This window comes from Belonocnema kinseyi, chromosome 5 (genome assembly GCF_010883055.1).
Source record: "Belonocnema kinseyi isolate 2016_QV_RU_SX_M_011 chromosome 5, B_treatae_v1, whole genome shotgun sequence".
In the NCBI taxonomy this organism is placed as follows: domain Eukaryota; kingdom Metazoa; phylum Arthropoda; class Insecta; order Hymenoptera; family Cynipidae; genus Belonocnema; species Belonocnema kinseyi.
Window position 1 is genome coordinate 111,280,567 of NC_046661.1, and position 19,161 is coordinate 111,299,727.

At 25.2% G+C, this 19,161-nt stretch overlaps 1 protein-coding gene across 1 annotated transcript in view; it reads left to right on the top strand.

The window, feature by feature from the left end:
* Window positions 1-19,161, top strand: part of LOC117172695 (unc-112-related protein) — a 208,235-nt gene extending 189,074 nt beyond the window's left edge. The window contains exons 3-8 of the mRNA XM_033360847.1: window positions 951-1,216; window positions 4,364-4,780; window positions 10,837-11,262; window positions 14,957-15,172; window positions 15,336-15,572; window positions 18,022-19,161. Coding sequence (XP_033216738.1) covers window positions 951-1,216; window positions 4,364-4,780; window positions 10,837-11,262; window positions 14,957-15,172; window positions 15,336-15,572; window positions 18,022-18,222 — 1,763 coding nt within the window. The 3' untranslated portion in view covers window positions 18,223-19,161. The remainder of the gene's footprint in view (window positions 1-950; window positions 1,217-4,363; window positions 4,781-10,836; window positions 11,263-14,956; window positions 15,173-15,335; window positions 15,573-18,021) is intronic.

Below are 19,161 nucleotides of genomic sequence, written 5' to 3' on the forward strand. Positions count from 1 at the left end.
TAAAATCTAACATACCAAGATAATTTAATTTGTATAAAATTTAATTCATAAATGAAACAATTTTATCATACAACCTACAAAAATTGTGTAACGATATATTTTGAAAATCTTGCAAACATTTTTGTTAATAATCTGAGTAGCTTTTAATTATTGAACAATTATCATCAGAGAAACCGAAGCATAAATAATATGTAAAATCGTTGAGGGTATAATTTTTTATTCATATGTAGATTTTGTGTATTTCATTTTTTTCTTATGCTTTAGGCTGAAGTCGTAACTTTCATTAAATTTTTATGTAAAAATCGCATTTTATTACTTGAAACCCTCTTTACAATAATTGTATTCGTCTCGTTTTAATGGAAATTATTTTATTTAGCAAGCCTACATTCAATTATTTTTAAATTCTCATTATAAATTTAAAAATTTGTGTAAAATTTAAGTTGTTTTACATCATAAATTGGTATTCTTAAATCAAAATTACTATATGAATTGAACACAATTTAGAATTAAAAGGTTTCATCGGTAATTGATCGATATAGGTTTTTAAAGAACGTTTCCAACCTTGATATTATTTTAATTCTGTAGTTAAAAAAATTTTTTATCAGTTTTCAAAAATATTGTCTTGCTATTCTTTTACATTATTGTAAATAATAGATACTGTGAAGTACAACATTTTTGTATGAATATTACTTTTATATTTTAATTTTATAATATCTATGGTTCTTAGAAAAGCTTTGCATTAATATTATTATCCGTTACGCTGGTATTTTTATTAATAAACATTCCCTTTTTTTAAACCTTTTTTTTTTTAGGAGAAACAATTCCCGATTTCCCCCACAGTTGAACTTATGAGCCAAAGTGATCCCTGTACTTTTTAAACATTTAGACACCTGTCATTATTCATTTTTTAATAACTATTTAAACCTTCATTATTTTTGGTTTGTTTTCAGGTATCAGACATCCAGAGGAACTTTCGTTTTGCAAACCCTTGGAGCCAAACCATCTAAAATACAATTTGAAGGACTTGCCGGTGAAGAAAAAAATTGAAAATCAGAAAAATGGTTGGCACGTGCCAGCGGACACAAACACATTCATACCAGTTACACAGAGTCCCAGAGGATCAAATGGAAGTTTGGATCAAAGCAGTCCTTTCATGTGTGCTCCAGTCACTCCAAACAACAGGACTTACAGCACTCCAATCAGTTCTCCAGTTTCGGTATTTATTATAGTGTTACTACTGGTCAGGGAATTCGGGAAAGTCTGGGAATGTCAGGGAAAACTTGAAAAAAGTCGCAGAATTTTCTATAAACTCAAGTTAAAATTTAGGGGTCAACCAAAAATGATGTTAGGCGTTTTTATGAAATTTTCAACGCCCCCTCGCCCCCCTACAAAAAGGAAAGGTGTCAATAACAAGTAACTCTTATAAACGTATACTTTTATCATTTTTTTAATTAATAACTTCTTTAGTTAAGAATTTCGGCTGAAAATTCAATTTTCTTTTCAGATTTGCGTTCAAGACTAATAATTTTAGTTAACAATTTATTAGCTCTGTTAAAAATTTAACGATTTTGTTGAAAATTAATCTTTTAGGTACAAAATTAGTCTTCTTTATTGAGAATTGATCATTTTAGTGGAAAATTGAATAATTAGGTTAAAAATGAAATTTTTTAACTGAAATTTTAACTATTCCACTTTAAAATAAAAATTATTTTGTATCAATATTCTCACCTGATAAACATGCAAAAACATTAATTAATTAGCCTATTTTTTGTTGCAAATTTATCATTTTAAGTTGAAAATTAACCTTTTTTCTTGTAAATTTAAAATTCTTGGTTGTAAATTCATCTGTTTGGTTAAAAATTGAATTAGTTAAAAAAATTATTTTATTTAGTTAAAAAATGTTTTTCAACTGAAAATTTCAAGGAAAATTTAATGATTCTAGTTTGTTGAAAATTTATTTCGAAGATAGGAAAGTATTCTGATTAGTTGAACATTCATCTTTTTGGGTGAAATTTCATTTCTTTGGTTGAAAATTTAACTTTTTTTTCTAAAATTCGTTTTTTTTTTGTAGAAAATTTATTTTCTTGGTTGAAAATACATTTTATTGTTTAAAAATTAACTATTTTCTGAAAATTCGGTTTTGTTTGTTGAAAATAGGTTTTTTTTATCTTTAAATTGGTGTCTTTCAGTTGAAACTTCATATATTTTGTTTGCATTTTTTTTCTTAGTATAAAATTAATCTTCTTGCTGAAAAATTCATCTCTTGCTGAAAATTTAACCATTTGTTAAAAATTCATTTTTTCATTGACAGGTGTTAATAACATGTAACTCTTAGAAACGTATACGTTTCTAATTTTTATATTTTATAACTTTTTTGGTTAAGAATTTTGTTTGAAAATTCAATTTTTTTTAATTCGCCTTTTTGGGTTAAAAATGCAATTATTTTGTTAAAAAATTCAATTGTTTTTTAGAAAATTCGTATTTTTGTATGAAAATTTAACATTCTGGATACATTTTTGTTTGATTATTGAATCGGAAATCTTTCTTAATAGAAAATTTAACTATTTTGTTGAAAAATCAGTCTTCTTGTTTTTATATTCATCAATTACCGTAAAAACTTGATCTTCTTTCGATAAAAATGTAATTGCATTGTTGAGGATTCAATTATTTTGATGAAATTATGAATATATATTTTTGGTTGAATTCAACTGTTTTTTGTGTTTTTTTTTTTAATTACAACCTTTTTATTTAAAAATATAAACTACTCAGTTGAAATTAGAGCTAATTTGGTAAAAATTAATTTTTTTGTTTGATGTTGCGTCATTTTAATTCAAAACCCTTTTTCTTTGTTAAAAAGACTTTTTTTGTACAAATTAAATTTTTTAATTTTAAATGTAAATATTATATGTTTAATAAAAAAATCAACTATTTGTTTAGAAATTCATTTTTTTTATGAAGATTAATCATTTTAGTTATAAATTTATTAGTTTGGTTGAATATTTAACGATTTTGTTGAAAATTGATGTATTTTGTTAAAAATTATTCTTTTGGGTAGAAAATGAGTCTTCTTTATTGAAAATTGGTCATTTTTATGGAAAATTGAATTATCTAGTCAAAAATTTGTTTTTTTATTAAAATTGAAATTTTTTAGATGAAATTTAACTATTCCACTTTAAAATAAAAAAATATTTTTTTATTAATGTTCTCACCTGGTCAAAATGCAAAAACGTTAATTAATGATTCCATTTTTTGTTGCAAATTTATCATTTTTAGTTGAAAATTAACCTTTTTTCTTATAAATTAAAAATTCTTGGTAGTAAATTGATCTGTTTGGTTAAAAATTTAATTATTTTATTTAGTTAGAAATTATTTTTTTTTTCAACTGAAAGTTTTAAGGGAAATTTAATTATTCTATTTTGTTTTAAAATCGGCTTTCAAGATCGAAAAGTATTCTGATTAGTTGAACATTCTTTTTTTTTTGCTACAAATGAATCTTCTTTTTTGAAAATTCATTTTATTGTTTAAAAGTTAACTGTTTTGTAATGAAAATAATTTTTTTAAACTTTAAATTGGTGTCCTTTAGTTGACATTTCATATATTTTGTTGGCATTTTTTTCTGGGTATAAAATTAATCTTCTTAGTTAAACCTTCATCTCTTTGGCTGAAAATTTAAACATTTGCTTAAAAATTAATTTTTTCGATTGAAAGTCCGCTTTTTTGGTGGAATATTAATTGTTTTAACTGAAAATATAATTATTTTATTTTTTATTCCAAATTTATCTTTTTCAGTTTTAAACTTAACTATTTGATAGGAAATTGGTCTTCTTAGATATGAAATGATTCTTCTTTGTTGAATATTCATTTTTTCGGTTGAAAATTAACTGTATTATTGTAAATTCGTTTTTTTCTGTTAAAATTAATTTTTTAACGTAAAATTTAGCCATTTTAGTCGAAGCTTTATATTACTTGTTGGAAACATTTTTTTTCTTGGTACAAAATTAATATTTTTGGTTGAAAATTCATCTCTTTGTTTGAAGAGTGCACTATTTGGTTCTTAATTCCCCGCCTGCTTACTCGTCTCACACAATTTGTTGATGATCTCTTATCAAAGCATGTATAGCTGTTGTCACTAAAAGTCTTTTAATTAAATTTAGAAACAAAAATTTTGTTTTTATTAACATTATTGACCTCCTTGGTACAAAGTTGTTTTTATACCTACCTAAAGGAAAACTGTATAAAGGTCAGGAAAAGTCATATCAGGGAATTTCGAAATTGGGATTTTGTAGCAACGAAAACAAAATCGAAGGCTTTTCAACTAGAATGAAGTCCCAAAAGATAATGAAAATGATAAATTTATTTTCAGACTGGAACCTGGAAGAGGAATAACAATTCTTCTGGTTTTGGAAGCACCGGTTCCTTCAATGCGAACAACAGCACAATGAGCCTTGAAGCTTTGAATGGTGGACTATCGGAATATCTCGCCCAGAGTCCTTCTTCAATTTCACCCGAAGTCCGGAGCAAATTAATCAGACCAAAGAGTTTGATCGAACGAGCGAGGATGAATGTTGCCTGGCTTGATTCGTCCCTCTCGATCATGGAACAAGGAATTCGAGAATTCGACACCCTCCGGCTCCGATTCAAATTCTACTCATTTTACGATTTGAATCCGAAGACCGACTCGGTCAGAATTAATATGATTTACGAACAGGCAAAGTGGCAGCTTCTCGCTGAAGAACTCGACTGCACCGAGGAAGAGATGCTCATGTTTGCTGCTCTCCAGGTAAATGCAAATTTTATCATTAAAGTGCTTTGAAATTCAGCATTCGAGGCGAGAAATCTTAGAGTACGTGAGCGAAGAATAAGAAAATCTCTAAACTAGAGAGTTGAAAATGGCCGTGCGGCGGTGCTAGTAGTAATTTTGTTCTGCAAAACCATGTATTGTAGCACCATAGGAAAAATGCATAAAAATTACAAAATAAATATGAAAACCCCTTAAAAATCATTTTTTCTTCATAGTGTAGAGTCAGGTAGTGAATTAGACTTATGTACTTACGTATTATTTTCTTTAATATAGGAAAAAGCGGCATAAATGACCAAATTCAAACAAACAAGCAAACCAATTGCATGGATATTCAGAACGTATAAAAAATAATTAAAAAGTAAATAACGAATTCACAAATAAATAAAAGAAAATGTGAAAAATATATATTATTATCAAATTATCAAATTTTCCAAATTTCATATAACGATTTATGATTTTGTTATTAATTTTTTTCGTTATTTTGTGTTAGTCCCGTGTATTCAAACAATTTTAAATATAATGATGAAGAACTAATTTTTTTATATTGTCGTTTAAAAATATAATGCTACTATATAATACATATAATTATTATATCTATAGATGATAAGCAAGAAATATAATAAATCCTCAAATATTGTTTTCTATTACAATGAAATAATAAACTCTTAAATGTGATATTTTTTAAATCAATTAGACTTAACAAACCGAAAATATTTTAAATTTTGTATATCACTCTTAAAAAAAGACCATTAACGAATTTTTTTTTTATCTTTGACAACTCTCCAATAAATCGAAAATTATTTTTCAAAGTGCTATAATAAATACATGTTGAAATTAAATTCTGAGAATTAAGAACAAGAAAATATAATTTTCATAAGATTCTTGAGAAAATTTTAAACATTTTTACATATTTCAGGCTTGTCAAAAAAGAATTTAGAACTTTTAGACGTTGGGAAGCAATTAAGAAATATTTGATATATTTTCGAAAGTGTTTAAGAGTTTTCAAATATTTGTTATCTATTTAAAACGTCTTAAAGTCCTGAAAAAATTTTTAACTGACACGAATTTTTCTGCAAATTTTTAAATATCATTGCAATTTTTTTTAAAAATTACCTTAAAATCTTCTAATTTTCCCAGCAATTTTAAGAAATTTTGTTTATTATCTTGAAAACTTTCGAAATTCTATTAAATTCTACTAAATATTTCTTGAATCTACCCAATTTTTGTTCGTTTTTATTTTGCAATCTTACCAAATTGAAACATTTTGCTTTAAAATCCTCTAAACTATATTTAGAAATTTTAGGAAATAGTTCGTTATGTTTAAAAACCTTTGTTAATTTTCTCTTAAGTTCATTTTTCAAAATAAAATATTATTTAAAATTTGCACACGAATATAAGAAAAATTCTTGTTTTTTAATCTTTTCAGACGTTTTAAACCTTCTAATTTCTAAACATTATTAAAATTTTATCTGCATTTATTTATTTATTCTGCAAAATTTAAAAAAATTGCCTTGAAATCTTTCTGATTCTTCTTTGACTATTTTTGAAATCTTCTAAAATATTTTTAAATAATCTCTTTAAATTCATTTTTTGAAATAAAAAGTTATTTTAATTTTTCTTAGGAACCTGAAAAAGTGTCTTTCATTTTGTGAAACTTTACAAAATTCTTAAAAAATCTTCAAGTTTTAATTATTTTTGAATCGCTTCAAAACGTTTGAATATCTGTTAGACTCACTCAATTTTTTTCTAAAATTATGTAATATGGCAAAATTTTGCTTTAAAATCTTTTACCATTTTTAAAGATTTTATGAAATAATTCAAAATGTTTTGTGATCGTTTTTCGAATTTCTCTTGAAATTCCTTATAAAACCATCATTTAAAAATTTCCCATGAATTTTAAGAACCTTTTCCACACCCTGACAAAACTCAGTTTACCTAGAACATTTGTAAATCACTATTTAATTCAGATCTCTACCTATTTATTTATGAATTTTCTTGAATTCTATTGAAATATTTCAGGATACTTTTAAAGATTCCGAGACATTTTTAATAGATTTCAATAATTCGCAGGGATTCCAAAGAGTTTGGAATATTTTAGGATAAAGAATTTGCTCGAATTTGAAAGGATATGGAACGATTTCACTGGACCTATAAGGTTTTAAAATATTTAAAAAGATTTCTCATTATTTTGTAAGAGTTTTCATGATTTTATGGGACTCTCAATGTATTTTAATAAATTTTCCAGAATTTCAGGAAATATCAGCGTAGAATTTCATAGGATTTTATAATATTCATCATGAATTTCGATTTATTTATACTGAATTCTTTTAAATTTTTTGAAATTTCAAAATTTACTCTATTTTACTTAATTTAATGGATTCTTTTGAATTTCGTACAAGTTTTTATTTAATTGATCCTGAAGATTAATTGATAAAGAATTTGAAATATTTAAATTATTTTTTAAAATACTTGGGCATATTCAAGAAGTTTAAAAATTGTTTAAAGATTTCAAACGATTTTTAAGGATTTGAAATATTTTGGGTTATTTTATAAGATTTAAAAGTATTTTCAAATCGATTTCAGTAATTTAATGGGATTTCCAAAGAGGGCATTCAAAAGCTTTTAGGGATTTCAAGGGCTTTCAAGAGGTATCAGAGGATTCGAAATATTTTAGAAAATTTTAAGATGCCCAGATATTTTTGATCTATTTCAATAGTTTGAAGGAATTTTAAAACTTTGAAATATTTATGGATATTTCGAAATATTCTGAAGAATTTTCAAGGGATTTAAACAATTTTAAGGGATTTCCAAGGATATTAATAATTTTAACGAATTTGAGAATATTTGCATGCGATTGTTATTTTAAAAGCACTCGAGTTATTTTAATACATTTTCCAGGATTTTAAGAGGTATCATCAGATTTCATGTTATTTTTTGGGATATTATAATATTTTGATAGATTTAAAAGAATTTATTCACAAAAAGTAGGGATTTCGCAGAGATTTAATCGATTTGAAGAAATATATAAATTTTTTTGCAATTAATTCAAACTTTGCCCTGAATTCTTATTAATTTATCCTAACTTATTTTAAATTCTTTTGAATTCTTCAAAATTCACTTAATTCTACTCAATTCAATGGATTAAAAAAAATTTTGTTTAATTTTATTCAAACTTACTTAGTTTAATAAACTTTTTCATATGTTTGAATTATTTTTTAAATTCAATTTGATTTTTTATGAATTTTAGCGAATTCTTCTGGTTTCCCTTAAATTTGTCTAAATTCACTCAAATTTTATTGTAATAAATGGAATTTTTTCGATTTTTTAAGTTTTTCCCAATTAATTGGAATTCTTTTGGCTTTAACCTCAATTGTTTTTATAGTCAATAGTCACTTTCTTTGTTAGAAATTAGTGGGGTTTAAAATATATGAGATTTGATTTTTTAATTCACCCTGAATTATTTTAAATTATTTGGAATTTTCTTGAACTTTTTAAAAATCTATATTTGAACTCTTCTAAATTCACGCAATTTTATTGAATACAATGGATTTTTTTAATTTTCAAAAGCTTTTATTGAATTGATCCTAAAGCCTTACTATATTTCTAAATTGTACTCAATTTATTTTATTTTTTTAATATTCACCTTCTGATTTTAAAAAATTTTTTGCTATTAATTTGAATTATTTTGTATTTAACTTAAGATGTTCTGAAACGTTAAGAGTTTAAACTAAAGTTTTCACCCCTTAAGCGAGAAAAAAGTACCATATGAGCGATGCAAAAAGTACCCTTTGGTCCCTATATTTTGTCATATAGTGCGAAACGAAAATAATCGGTCCGGAGATTTTTAAAAAAGGTACATTTTTGTTAACTTCTTTATAATATATATTTTTTTTATGAATGTAGTATGAATATTTCAAGATGGAAATATTTTACTGTGCTAGTGTAAAACTCTATTGTTTTGTTCAAATAAAGTTAATCTATAACAATTAAAATTAATATATTTTTTGTAATGTCTGTAAACAAAAAAAATTTTTATTGATATTTATATTTCCTAGAAAAGAAACACGCGCGCTAGGAGTGCGCTTATTATTACAGAATTTGCTTATTTCATAATATCTACTACCTAATCTAATGATCTGATGATATTTATTATCTAATGATTTTTTATTAACAATATCATTTTTAGATAATAAATCTTGTTTTAAACCTAATGTTTTTTCCTTCAAAAACATCTTTAAGTGAAAAATGTTAAAATAATCTAAAATTGCTCAAAAATGGTCAATCATCTTAAAAATCTATAGTTGTTCCGGTATAAAATGCAAAAAAAACCAGAAAATAGTGAATTTAATGACTGAATGATAATGTTAAAAATCTCATGTTATTTTTTATTTTAAAAATTTCGACGAAAACACTAACATTACAAAAAATTGTTCAAAATTGTAAATATTTCCGGAAATCTCAAATTTTCTATTAAAATAACCGATTTATCGTGAAAAATATGAATCTTCTTTGAAATGTATTTCTTTTTTGTCAAAAATATCTGTATCCGACGGCAAACATTAGCGAATTAAAAAATTGTTCAAAGATTTTAAATATTGTTCAGACTGCAATGATTTTTGTTTAAAAATGCCAATTTTCGATGTAAAATTCAAACTTTATCTAAAATTATGCAAAAACCATGCATGTGCATTGGAAAATAATGCATTTTTAATAAACATTTCAATTTCCGACGAAAAACACTAATATAATTCTAAACTAGGCAAGCTTATCAATTTTATTATTCTAAATTAAATTAATTTAGTTTAATCAATAACCTAAAGTTATTCAAAATTTTTAATATTCCTTTATTTCTAATAATTTTTTTATTAAAAATATCAATAATTTCAAGCAATAACAACAGAAAAATCAACTGAATTGCAAATCTTCTTTGAAATATAATGATTTTTATTTTCAAATAAACGTTTTCCTGTGAAAAATTTTAATATAACCTGAAACTGTTAAAAAATTGCAAATTTGGAAACTTCTCCGACGAAAAATACTTGCGTAATCCAAAATTATTGAAATATCCTAAGTCTTGTGTAAAGTATATTTATTACAATTGTTAAAATATGCCAATGTTCTTTGGGAAATAATTTTTTATAAATTAAAAATACCCATTTCCGAAGAAGAAAGAAACGTCAACATAATCCAAAATTGTTAAAAGATTCTAAATCTGGTTCAAATTATAATGGTTTTTGTTTTAAAATACCAATTTTTAGCGTCAAACGTTAACATAGGATAAAATTGTTAAAAAATTATGAATCTTAAAATCTAATGATTTTTCTTAAAAACGATAACAAAACCGAAAAACCTAAATTATTGACAAATTTTCAATCTTGAAAATATATTAATTTCTGATTAAAAATACCCATTTCCGGCGTAAACACTAACATATCTTAAAATTGTTCAAAAATGTAAATATTGGTGATCATTTTTGTTTTATAATGTTAATTTTTAGTCATAAAGACAAACAAAAACTACATTTTTCAGAAATTTTAAGTTATCTTTGAAACTTTATGATTTTATATTAAATTATTTTTAACCGCTCAAGATTACGTAAAAAGCGCACACTTTTCAATTCGCATAAAGTTTCTATCGTTGTTATTTTCAAAGGGGATTATTTTCTAGATTTCATTTTCAAATGACCAAATTGATAATATAGAAGAACTTCTAGTAATGAAAAGCAAGTCAGGTTTTCAACAACAATGATTGCGAGATTTTTTCGACATATCCCACCATTTTTTTTTCGATAGAAATGAATAAAATTTTATTATGATACCCAAAATATGCCAGTAATATACTACTTTTGAAAGTTTAAACTTTAAAGTTTATCGTTATCATGCAAATAATATTTGAAAATCAATGAGAATTATGTGCGACTTTTTATAAGCCTATTATTTAGACACTATTATTTTTATCTCTGAAGTGAGTCCGAGCTCTGCGATTTTGTCCTTCTCAGAGGTAGAAAGTTGACTGAATTTTGGCCTGATTTACAGGTGCAAGTGAATTTACAAGCGAGCGTTCCCCAGCCGAATTTCGACTGCAACGGGACATCTCCCGTGGAAGACGACATTGATGCGGCATTGACGGACCTCCAGGTGACCCTGGAAGGCTCAACAATCAGTAACGGATCAAGCGACATTACTCAGATTCCTGAACTCTGCGACTATCTGCGCTTTTTCAAACCAAAGCGTTTCACCCTGAAAGCCTTCAAGCGATATTGGTTTACTTGCAGGGATTTGCAACTCAAGCTTTATAAAAGTCGCGAGGAGATGAACAGCTCCGAGCCACCAGCACACTCTATCAATCTTCGTGGTTGCGAAGTAACTCCGGACGTTAATTTGGCTCAGAATCGTTACGGAATCAGACTTGAGGTCCCTAGTGCTGAGGGCATGTCGGAAATGTGGATCCGATGCGATACGGTAGATTATTTCGATTTATTTTAGAATTTTTAATTTTATGCGTATCGAAAAAAAAAGTTGTTTGCGCAAAGTTCTAATAGCAATGAAAACTTTCTTTTTTCAGTCAAAAAAGTTGCATAAAAAAAAATTCCTTCGGTCTCTCTCTCTCTCTAATTGACTTTAAAGTTGTAAAAAATCAAAAAAGGTCGACTTTTTCCCTATTTTCTTAGAGTCACGGTAAATTTCTCGACTATTTACTATGTAAAAGTTATATATTGCTCTTTATTTGACAATAACATTAATTTTTCGGTACATAAATTATCAGAAAAAATAGTTCAAATCAAGTGGATCTTTACCTACCTAGCAAGGAATCAATTAAAATTAATTAATAATTAATATTTATTCATTAATTAAATATTGTTAATTAATTATTTTGTTAAAATTCATTAATTGAAATAACTTTTTTCCTATCTAGGTACAAACACACTTTCCTTTGAACTGTTCTTTCTGATAATTAATTCTGACAATACTTTTTTCGATTTTTTGAAAATCTCATAGTCAATTAGGGAGGGTGAAATATTTTAACGGAATTATACAAAAGTGATTTTCAGATTAAGTATTTAAATTTGCCTAATTGAATTTTATGTGACAGTTAATCCGGATATTATTAAATTTTTTAATTAATAAAGGTCAAGTTTTAAGCCAAAATGAAATAGTTAACCTTTTGATGAAAAAAATTATAATAATTTTAAATTCTAAAAAAAACATAAATGTTCTATCAAATAGTTGATTTTTTAAAACTAAATTATTGTATTTGTAATACACAGTAAAGAATTTTTTATACAAAACAGTTGAATTACCGAATCGAAAATTTTAAATTTGGATAAAAAAGCTAGTTTTATACCAAAAAGACGAATTGACAACAAACGAACTCTCAACCCAAAGGTTAAATTTTCAACTAATTTAGATTAATTTTCAACAACAATCAAAGAAGAATTTTTAATGAAATAGTTTTATTTGAACAGGAACATTATTTGCAACCAAAGAGATGAATTTTTAACTATAATTTTTAATTGTAAGCCAAAAAATGCTTTTTTAAGAAAGCAGTATCTCTTTAATATCTAGTTGTTAAATTTCTAATCAAAAAGATGAATTTTTAAACAAAAATATTAATTATCTACCAAAAAATGAATTTTTACTAAATTCAAGAATTCTCAACCAAAAAGTTGAATTTCCAAGTAAAAACAATGAATTTTAAAACAAAACGATCAATTTACTACCAAAAATGAAGAATTTTTAACAGAATTCAAGATTTTTCAAACAAAAAGTTGAATGTGTATCTAAAACAGGTGAATTTTTAAACAAAAAGATTAATTCACTACCAAACAAGAAGAATTTCTAATCAATTTCAAGAATTCTAAACAAAAAATTTGGAATTTCAATAAAGAAAGAAGAAGGAAAAAATTTAATTTTCAAGAACGTAGTTCAACTTTAAAACCTAGTTGTTAAATTTCCAACTAAATTCATGAATTTTTAAACAAAAAGATTTATTTCATATCGAAAAAATAAAATTTAGAACAAAATTCAAGAGTTCTGAACCAAAAAGTTGAAATTTCAACTAAAAAACATGAATTTTTAAACAAAAAGACGAATTCACTACCAATAAATACGAACTTTTAATAAAATTCTAAAAATATTTAACTGAAAGTTGAACTTTAAAATAAAAAAGATGAATGTTTAAGAAAAGAGATTTATTTACTGCCAAAGCAGACAAATTTTTAATAAAACTCAAGAGCTCTCAAGCAAAAAGTTGAATTTTCATCTGAAAAAAATTAATTAAAAAAAGAAAAAGATTAATTTACAACAAAAAAGAAGAATTTTGAAAAGAACTCATGAATTTTTAACAAAAATGTTGAATCCTCAACAACTTTTAAGAATTTCAACATTTTTAAGGAGATTTCAAAAAATGTTAACGGTTTTTAAAAGCTCTCAAGATATTTTCATACATTTTCCAAGATTTCAGGAAATATTAAACTTCATGCAATTTCATATGATTTTAATGGATTTGAAATAATTTATTCAAAAGAAATGAAGTATTTCCTAACTTTTTTAAGGTTTTCAAATATTTTAAGGTATTGCCAAAGATTTTTAAAACAATTTTAAAGATTTTTAGGATATTTAAAAAGAATTGAAATTTTTCTAATTGATTTCAGTAATTTAATGGGATTTCAAAGGATTTGGAATCTTTTTGTGTATTTTAAAAGATTTCAAGGCATTTCCAAGGATCGATTTTTTTAGTTTTCAACTTTTTAGAATGGAATTGTCTGTTTTTATCATTTTTTAACAGTTTAGTTTTCAAAGGTTAAATTTTAAACTCTTAAAATTCGAAGAAAATTGAAAGTTGAATTTAAAAGAGTTAAAAATTAAATTGGCAATTTTCTTCTATTTTTAATTTTTTTAATTATAGTGATTTTTGATTAAAAATGCAAATTTTTAATTAGAAACGCCAATTTAACTTGAAATATTTTAACAATTATGAATCTTCTCTACAATCGAATGATTTTTTAATAAAAATGTAAATTTCTAACGAAAAACATTCACATAATCCGAAGTTATTCAAGCTTGTAAATTTTATTATTTTCAACAAGAAGGTTAAAGAAACAGAATAAACACATCATAATAAATTAAAAGTTGTTAAAAATTGTAACTGTTTTTCGAAATTTATATTTTTAAATAATAATAATTACCGCTGAAAACACTAACATGATGTAAGAATAAGTTGTTATCAATTATAAAACTTTTTTGAAATTTAATGATTTTCAGTAAAAATAACCAATTTCATGTGAAGAAAATTAACGTAATAATAAATTGTTCGAAAAGTGTAAATCTGCTTTTAATTATTACTATATTCAAAATTGCCAGCTTAACATATAATATTACAAAAAAAATTAATCTTTATTTATCAAAATGATTTTTTACTGAAAGTACCGATTTATGGTGGAAAACGCTGACATAAACGAAAATTGTTCAAAGATTATAAATCTTGTTAAAATTATAATGATTTTAAAGGCAAAATGTCTATTTCCGATGAAATACACTAACAGATTCTAAAATTTGTAAAGCTTGTAAATTCTATTGTTTCAAATTAAAATATTTTTCAATTTAAAATTTAACTTTTTTAGTTGAAAATTGATTTATTTTGTTAAAAATTCGTATTTCTTTAAAAAAAAAAAAATTAGTTTTTTGAAAGTGATTTTCTTTTATGTTGAAATTTCACTGTTTTAGTTAAAAATTCAACCATTTTTTTTAAGTTTGTCCTTTTTGGATGAATTCACTTTTATTTATTTAAAATTTAATTTTTCTCTTTAGCTCGAATATCGACTATTACGTTTCTCGTTGAGAATTGGTCTTTTTCGGTAAATAATTCAACTGAATACTTCGGTAATTTTGTGCAGATTAAGATTGATCATTTTAATTAAAAATTCATCTAATTAATTAAAAATGTAACTGTTTCGGCAATGAATCTTGTGTTCATTTTTAAATTCTTTGACCGATTTTGTTGAACAATGGCGAACGTCGTTTACAATTTACATGTAAAATATTGACAGAAACTTTAATTCGCTGCTTTTTCTAATTTCCGAATAGTTCAGAGATACTCCTCAATTGTATTAAAAATAAAAAATAATAATAAAGTCTATTTTTTTTTATTTTCCAGGAGACACAGTATGCAAAATGGATGGCCGCCTGTCGATTGGCAGCGAAAGGTCGCACATTAGCGGACGCTTCTTACGAAAGCGAAGTCAACAGTATCATTGCATTTTTGCAACTTCAAAGGCCCGCACCCGTCCCTGCCATTAGTCCAAATTCTCTCGGGGACATTGTCCCGGAAGAGTATGTGGCTTCCAGATTTGCGAAGAAGTTCAAGGGAAAGGTGGGACATTTAAATATCGAATTAATAAGCAATTTAAATCGAATTTAAATTCTTTTCAAATTGAAATTAGGTAGACCGGAAAAATTATTTTTTCGTCAAATAAATACGCACCGAGAGTTGAAAGTTGTTAGATATAATTTAATTGTTTTTATATGATTTTCAGCTGGTGCAAAGGATTTTGGAAGCACACGCCAACGTCAAGGATTTGTCTCTTGTGGAAGCAAAACTGAATTACATCAAAGCTTGGCAATCCCTTCCCGAATATGGAATTTCCCTGTTTGTTGTCAGATTCACAGGAAAGGGAAAAGATGAGCTTCTCGGCATTGCGAACAACAGGCTCATGCGAATGGATCTTCACAATGGGGATCATCTCAAAACTTGGAGATACAACACCATGAAGGTAAACTTCAATTTCTATAGTTTTTTCTCTATAAGGTTTGTTACGAAATCCAAATTTCCAAATTTCTTGACTTAGATCTGAACATTTTTTGACTTTCTCTGATATTAAAAAAATTAATTTGAACAAAAAGCTCATTTTTGTAACAAAATAGTTAAATTTATTAACAAATGGGGGAGTTTTTAACCAAAACGATTAATAATTTTCTATCATAAAATATGATTTTTCAACAACAGAACAAAAGGAATTTCCAACAAAATAGTTGAATTTTCAAAGAAAGAGTTGAATCTTCAATCAAAAAAATGCATTCTCAACAATATGTGTAGTCTTTGATATCTCCACCGTAAAGTATTTTAATTTTTAATCGAAAAAGTTGGATTCAACCTAAAATATGAATTTTATACCAAAATGATGGAATTTTCAATCCAAAAAAGTCTAGTTTTAAACAAAATAAAGAAATGTCCGAATAAAAAAAAAAAATTTGCAATAAAAAATAGATTAGTTAAATTTTCAATCAATAATGGAATAGTTCAAATTTTAGTTAAAAAAAATTCAATTTTAGCCTTAAAAAAAGGAATTTTCAACCAAAGAAGAGAACCATCAACAAAAAAGTAATTCTCAATAAAAAGTGTGATAGTTGATATTTCTAATAAAAAATAAATTTTTAAAAAACTGTTGAGTTTTCAACCCAAATATATTGGGTTTTAACAACAAATTTAATGTTACAACAAAACAATTGAATTTAAAAAATCGACTTTTCTAAATAAAAGTTTAATTTTTAACTCAGAAATATGAATTTTCTACCAAAATAATAGAATTTTCAAGCAAAGAGCTGACATTTCCACAAAAAATATTTAAAATTTTTTAAATATTTAAATTCAACTAGAAAATATTAATTTTCAACAAACTAATTGAATCCTCCACTAAAATGTTGAATGTACAAGCCAAAGAAGTTAAATATTCTACAAAACAATTGAGTTTTTAACCAAAAAAAAAATTAATTCTTCACAAACAAATTTAGTTTACAAGAAAGTTATTGAACTTAAAATTTAAAAAAATCGAATTTTCTCTATAAAAGTTTAGTTTTTAACTCGAAAATATGAATTTTCTGCCAAAATAATAAAATTTTCAACCCAAAAAAAGCGAGTTTTAGACAAAATGAATAAATTTCCAACTAAAAATGTAAATTTTCAATAAAAAATACAATAATTAAATTGTTATTCAAAAAAATTAATTTTTTTCCCTAAAAAAAGGAATTTTCAACAAAATAGTTAAATTTTCAACCAAAGAGAGCAACAGTATAAAAAAAATAATTCTCAATAAAAAGATATTTCATTTAAGTTTTAAACCCAAAAAAATTAATTTTCCATAAAAAAAGTTAATTTACAACAAAATTATTGAATTATAAATGTTTCTAATTCGAATTTTCTACAAAAAAGTTTAATTTTCAACTCTAATATATGAATTTTCAACTAAAAGAATATCAATTTTTAACTGAGACTATAACAGATACATTTTTCGATCAAAATAATTAATTTGCAACTGAAAAGACTAATATTAAACAAAATTTTTAAAAATTTTCAAATACCCAAATAATACGAATATTCAAAGGTTAAATCCTCAACTCAAATTTTCAAGACAGAAAGAAGAGTTTTCTATAAAATAGTTAAGTTTTGAACCCGAAAATATAAATTTAAGAAAAAGGCAAGTTCAAAATAAAATTATGAATCGACAAAAAAAGAATTTTTAATCGAATAGTTTAATTTTCAACCAAAAAGAATAAATTTCTATCAAAAAAGAAATAACTTTTTATTTTAAAAATAACATTTCTTACTGCATTGTCGTTATTTTTCATCAAATATACTTTGCTAAAATTAAAAATTTATTCATAGTTATGTATTAGTTAAGTTTAATTAAATTCAAATTTAAGAATTTACAGTTAAATTCTTAGTTAAAAACTAATTCTTTTGTTAAAAATTCATTTATTTTGTCAAAAGTTCATCTTTTTTATTTAAACATTAATTTTTTGTTGTTGAAAATTCGACTATCTAGTTAATGATTCATAATTTTAGTTAAAAATTCATCACTTGGATTGATAATTTAACTATTTCTTTTTTTTTTGTAGTTGAATTATACTTTTCTTAACTGAAAATTTAACTTCCATGTTTTCTAGAAAAATCAGCTTTCAGGTCGAAAACGTAACTATTTGATTAAAAATGTATCAATCTTCTTGAAATTTAAAAGTTAGGAATTTGAAGCGTTTTTAAATTGAATTCAATATACGTGGCTCCATACTGTGAAAAATTATAGAAAAATCTTAAGATACCTGGAAAAAGTGTGGAAATTTTTCCCCAGGATTTGAGTAGACACCTTGGCAGCAACACTCTCTATTTTTGATTTAAATTTAAATTGAAAAACCGTAATTTCGCAAATTGTGCTAATTAATTTGCAGGCTTGGAACGTAAACTGGGAAGTAAAACACATGATGGTCCAGTTTGAAGAGGGCAACATAATTTTCGAATGTCAATCCGCCGATTGCAAAGTCGTTCACGAATTCATCGGCGGTTACATTTTCCTCTCGATGAGGTCGAAAGAAGCCAACCAAACCCTCAACGAAGAAATGTTCCACAAATTGACCGGAGGCTGGCATTAATTAAATTTCAAACTCGCCTCTCGTACATCAAAATACTTAAGAAGACGAAATACTTAAAGAATAGTTTACAAGCTCCCATATTTATCTAAAAATTAAATGCTCTCGCATTTAATTTCAAGGGTCAAAAATTGTAAATAGAATATCTAGAAGACTCGACACTTAATGAATCTCGAGTAGTCTTTTATAGGTGTTATTTGTAATTTTATTTAAAATTTTAACACAACTGGAAATGCGCAAAGTGCCTCGGTGAATCTGCAATCGAAAAATATTGTGGGCTCGCTCGTATTCGTTTAGAGAATTTTATAGTACTGACTTAAAACAGTAGTTTTCACGCCTCCAAAGTTTACACAAAGTAATCTTTTATAATCGAGAATTTTACAAAGTTTTTAACTCCCCTATTAGGTTTTTTGAAGAAAAAAAAAGAAACTTTTTAACATTTTTCTCGTATTGGGGAAACGCACAAGGATTTTCGCTTTTGCGGATTTAGTCCTTGCTTTTTTGTTTGCCTGAGTCCATTTTTAAGGAAGGATCATCGACTTGGAGAGAAATTACAATTTGGTATAAAGAGACTATTTATATTTTTACAATTCGCTGCCTTTTTCAGAATCTTTTATTGAGACACGTAATTAATTTTAACTAGATGCTAATTACTACCGACTAGTTTTTAATATTGATCCTCTTGTGATTGGGAGTTCCTAACCATTTTAATCTAAACTTCAAATCTTTATCAGTTGAAATATTGTGCAATAAAATCGAAAGTCAAAGACATATTCATCAATGAAAAAGATGTAAAAGTAAATCAAATAATGGGAATTTAAATTCGACGCAAGAGGTTTAATTTTAAAGAGCGAGGGGTTCGATTTTATGCAGAATCATAGACCCTCGTTGAGAGATCATGTAAATTATTTGTTTGTTTTTTAATGTAAACTTTAGACATGC